Here is a 4,968-nt window from a genome sequence, read left to right as displayed (position 1 = left end):
ATTGCTTAATTTGCCGCATCAATAACTTAGATGCATGTGTCAGAGAACTAACATCTTCATATTCAGCACAACCAGACTCAAGATAGCGTATGACAAGGGAGATATCAGGATCATTTCGTTGATCAATGCGGATTTGGTCTTGACTTATTTGTTTTAAACCCCCTAATTCTAATTGGCTTAACCAGCAATAGGCCAGAGGTAAAGCCTTGTCAGTAGCTCCAAGGGCACTAATACATTCCCTACTTTCTGCAACTACACATGAGATGCTAAAGCATAATCCCTTAATGGTAGTTGCAGGAACTTCAATCCATTCAGATCTATCTATTTCCTTGTCAATTCTGGATAACCTGGACAAAGAGTCTGCGTCTATGTTATTGATACCTGGCCGATATTTAATCTTGAAATCATAAATAGACAAGGCAGCTAACCACCTGTGCCCGGTGGCATCTAATTTTGCAGTGGTAAGCACATAGGTCAAAGGGTTATTATCAGTGAACACCTCAAAACTTGCCCCATACAGGTACTCATGAAATCTATCAGCCACAGCCCATTTAAGAGCAAGGAATTCTAATTTATGTACAGGATATCTCTTCTCACTATTGGACAATCCTCGACTGATATAAGATACAGGTTGCAACTTTCCATCATGAGTTTGATACAACACAGAACCCAGACCATCAAAAGATGCATCCACATGTAATGTATATGACAGACTGGGATCCACATAGGCCAATACAGGAGCATTGGTAAGACTCCATTTTAACTTGAGGAAGGCCTCTTCACACGCCTGGGTCCATCTATCCCCGAACTCTTCATATGGTTTGAAATATTTTTTTTTCTTATAAGATGAGGCAGTTGTGGTTTTACCAACTGGCGGATACCCCTTTGTCAGATCAGTGAGAGGGCGACATATTACGGAATAATAGGGCACAAAGCGGCGATAGTACCCACAAAACCCGAGGAAAGATCTTAATTCCTTTAATTTAGTGGGTCTAGGCCACTCATTCACTGCTTCAACTTTTGTTGGATCAGTGGAAATGCCCTGTCGACTTACCACATGTCCCAAATAGGTAACAGAGGGCAGGCAGAACTTACATTTGTCCAAAGAAAGTTTAAAACCTTTCTTCAATAATCTATCAAGTACCCTGAGCAGACGGTGGTTATGTTCCTGCAAGGAGGACCCAAAAACAATAATATCATCGAGATAAACTAATACCTCACGATAATTCATATCACCCACCGTCTGCTCCATGGTCCTCTGAAACGTTGCTGGGGCACCCTTGATTCCCTGGGGCATCTTCAAAAATTCGAAGAAACCCAAAGGGCAAATAAAAGCAGTCTTCTCTCTATCCTGATGACTCATAGGTATTTGGTAATACCCACTCCGAAGATCCAACACAGTAAACCACTGACTCCCTTGCAAACAGTCCAATGCCTCCTCTACTCGAGGAACCGTGTACTGATCTGGCACAGTGCGCTGGTTAAGGGTGCGATAATCAATACACATTCTAATTTTGCCATTCTTTTTACGAGCCACTACAATGGGAGAGGCATATGGACTTTCAGAGTGTTGAATAACCTCTGTTTCCAAAAGAGTCTGAAGATGTTGTCTGACATCATCGAAATCTGCAGGAGCAAGTCTGCGTGACCTCTCCCGGAAAGGAGTATCATCAGTCAGCTTTATACAATGTTCCACACCTTTCGCTTTTCCCAAATCCCATTCCCCAAGAGAGAAGACATGCTTTCGTTCCAGCAATTCCTCACATAAAATATTTTTTTCTACCAACCCAATGTCACTCCCCTGGAAACATGTATTTAAGTCTTCTAGGGACATACCCTGATCAAGAGAGGAATTTCTGTGCTCAGACTCCCCGCTCCTGTACTCCTCATGGCCAGTCGCCATTGTAAAAGCAGTCTTTTCCCTACACATTTTTAAACACCAATCACTGAGGACCCTAAATAAATGAGCATTAGTCCCAATGATCACTGGCATTGCAGTTTTATCACCTGGTGATTCTGGGCATACCAGAGCAATTAGAGGTAATGGCTCTGATACACCCATAAATCCTTCCGGAAACTCTATGTTAATTACCACATAACCTAAATATGGGTATTTCTGTTCACTCAATCCCCAAATTACCAGTCCTTCCAGGGGCAGGATAGGGACATCGGATAAATAATGTCTATACCAATGCTCAAATATAATGGACACCTGGGACCCACTGTCCAGCAAAACAGGACAGGGATGTCCATTTAATTTAACAACCACACGTGGAGCAGGTCCTACCATACCATCCGGAATAGAACTACCCCACTGGGTACTCCCCATTGAATCTATACCTAATTTCTGGGAGATGGCGAGGGGCCCGCCAATCTCCCTCCTTCGTTTCCCTGATGAAGAGAAGTATCTGACTGAACATTAGCTCCCACTTCATTCATTCCCCAGTCTATAGAACATTCCATGGCCCTATGTCCTAACTGTCCACAGCGGAAACAGCCTCTGTTTATAAAATTTCCACCTCTCCTAAAATTTCCCCTGCCACTGTTAAACCCCCTAGTGGAATTGTTGGAGGTAATGCTGGAGGGTTCCACCCTTTTATTTAGTGCCAGAATAAGCTGGTCTATTTTCTTATTTTGTTCCACTACCAGGGTAACCAATTTGTCTTCCTTTGACCCTTGGGCCTCAGGGGAGGGTACCACCATTTTGACAGATTTGGCATGAGTCTTTTCCCTATTAGCGATTAAAGCTTCTTCCTGTGTAATTTCCTTAATTAGATCATTAAGGGTGGGACTGCCTAATAATAAAGTGGTACAACGCAACCGCTGAGCTACAGGGTCAGTTGTTAATGCTCCCCTAATCAATTGTTTCAAGCGGCTACTATCCACTTCCGCGGGAGCTAACCCTCCTTTATCTATAATTTTATGAATTAGTTTATCGAGTCTATACACATACTGTGATAACTTTTCTCCTGTCTCCTGATACGTATGATGGAATCTTGCAACCAAATCACCTACGTCCTCCAATGTCCCATATGTGTATTCTAAGGCCTGAAAGTAGTCAGCCACAGCAGCCCCAGGATTACTTTTTCTAGTAGCTTGAATAATTCCCATAGCGGGTCCCCGTAAGCTCTCTACTATCCTTTGTTTCTTTATATGATCGGGGCAATGCCACTCCTCAGACTGCTGTATAGCTGCCTCCCTCCATGCCTCATAAGGTTCCTCGCCAGTAGGCACAGGAATTATTCCTGAAAAAAGTCTCAATCGCCTGTGACTACCCTCATAGTGCCACCGTTCCAATTGATGTACTACCTTATCAGCTATGACCTCTAACTGGTTGCCTAATTTTTCTTCAACGCCTTGTGTTTGACTACCCTCTCCCACAGTCGCGGAGGGATCTCCACTGGCCGGAGTAGACATGTCACCCACAATTAAGGGTTCAGCCGCCCTTTCACTTCCATCCTTCTCAGGCCATATAATTATCCACCGGCGTTCTGGGTTAGATCTCACAGCCACCACTTTAGGAAGCAATTCAGACTCTAAATCACTACTGGTAGTTATTAATACAGCACACATCTCTCCACTTTCCCTGAATTGTTTATCAGCAATCCTTGGTTGCTTCACCCCAAACAGAAACAACATCTCTGTCATAATTGTACCATCAGTGGTGTCTGTGAGATCCCCCATCAATACAAAACTCCTTTCAGGAGTTACTCCTTTCCTTATACACCAGTCAAACACTTCACTCCTGGTATATTGTGGCATTCTGGCTACTGTGCTCACTTGCCCCTGAGTATCCTACAAAATGATCTCAGCAGTGCCTCCAAATGTAACCCCTCCCTTATTACTATACTATAAGTCCACTACCTATTTCACTAAGGGAGGGTTTAATCAGTATATGTGCCTCCACCCAAGCCGGTTAGTGTAAGGCTCGCTTGGGTAAGCCTCTCACCCGCAGTGTATGTGTGAGGGTATTCACATTAATTACTCTTTACATATCATCTTGTACCTGTCTTTCTCTTTCAGCTTTCCACGATCTGACTCCATCCACAAGTATAAAGGTAAGTAATGCAATTTACTGACACAACAACTATTGAAACTTATACGTCAATACATTTAATTTGACATAAATAAATTAATACTGTCAGCAATATTATCTACTCCTATACATATTCGTTCGCATGCAATACAAAAAACTCTCCTATCCTTAGTTGATAATGAGTTACCCGGGTACTCTGTTAACCCTTCTGTGCACACTTAGGGCATTGATAAAAAATAAGTAATATACATTAAATAAGTTATATCAAATATATTCATACACCTTAACTAGAGATATCCCCCAGAAATGTCCTCCTTTTATATATAGTAACAGTAGGTATTAAGTCTTTCGTGTTATTTGTTGGTAAGGATCCTATAAACGGACCTGTAGTAATCCTGTCAATATATATATATACCAAACAAAGTTATCCGGGAATTAATGACTAGATGAAATTAGCTTAAAGTCATCATAACTCCAGCTGTGTACTTCTTATGTTTCTCCTTGGACTGCAGAAATATTATGTCTCCTTGACAAGTATGGCAACTGTTTCCTTTATGTAGTAGGTTAATATTGTAGCAAGTTGATGGTACCTTTTTGTATCCTAGAAAGTCAGGTTGACTGAGGATTATATTTGATAACTGTATCCACTTGAGCAGGATGTAGACACAAATATAACTGTTTATGAATAACAATGTGTCTTCTGCTTTCCTGTCTATATTGAATGAGATCTATTGGTATATTTATACTTGAGCCAATAGACCTTTCAAGTACAGTTATAATCTTACAGTATATGGATGGTTGCTAGAATAGGTAAAAGTTAAATAAATGCTTCTTCAGTTCTAAGCTCATAACCTCTATTACAATTATAACGGCTTTAGCTTATTGTCCGTTAAGCAATCATATATGTTGTTATACAAATCTGCTTTAACTGA

At 41.3% G+C, this 4,968-nt stretch overlaps 1 protein-coding gene across 1 annotated transcript; it reads right to left on the bottom strand.

The window, feature by feature from the left end:
• Positions 1 to 2,340: 2,340 nt before the first annotated feature.
• Positions 2,341 to 3,762, bottom strand: LOC135027583 (paraneoplastic antigen Ma1 homolog). Its single transcript, XM_063953719.1, has one exon. It carries the CDS (start codon positions 3,760 to 3,762, stop codon positions 2,341 to 2,343), a length of 1,422 nt encoding a protein of 473 aa, XP_063809789.1.
• Between the last annotated feature and the right edge of the window lie 1,206 nt (positions 3,763 to 4,968).

The sequence above is a fragment of the Pseudophryne corroboree genome, chromosome 2 (assembly GCF_028390025.1).
Source record: "Pseudophryne corroboree isolate aPseCor3 chromosome 2, aPseCor3.hap2, whole genome shotgun sequence".
NCBI classification, from domain to species: Eukaryota; Metazoa; Chordata; class Amphibia; order Anura; family Myobatrachidae; genus Pseudophryne; species Pseudophryne corroboree.
The sequence above is the reverse complement of the archived record's forward strand: the minus strand, read 5'-3'. Positions and strand labels throughout refer to the sequence as shown.

Bases quoted from the DNA above. Each gene is read 5' to 3' on its own strand.
- LOC135027583 (XM_063953719.1), bottom strand. From the start codon at position 3,762: ATGCCACAATATACCAGGAGTGAAGTGTTTGACTGGTGTATAAGGAAA.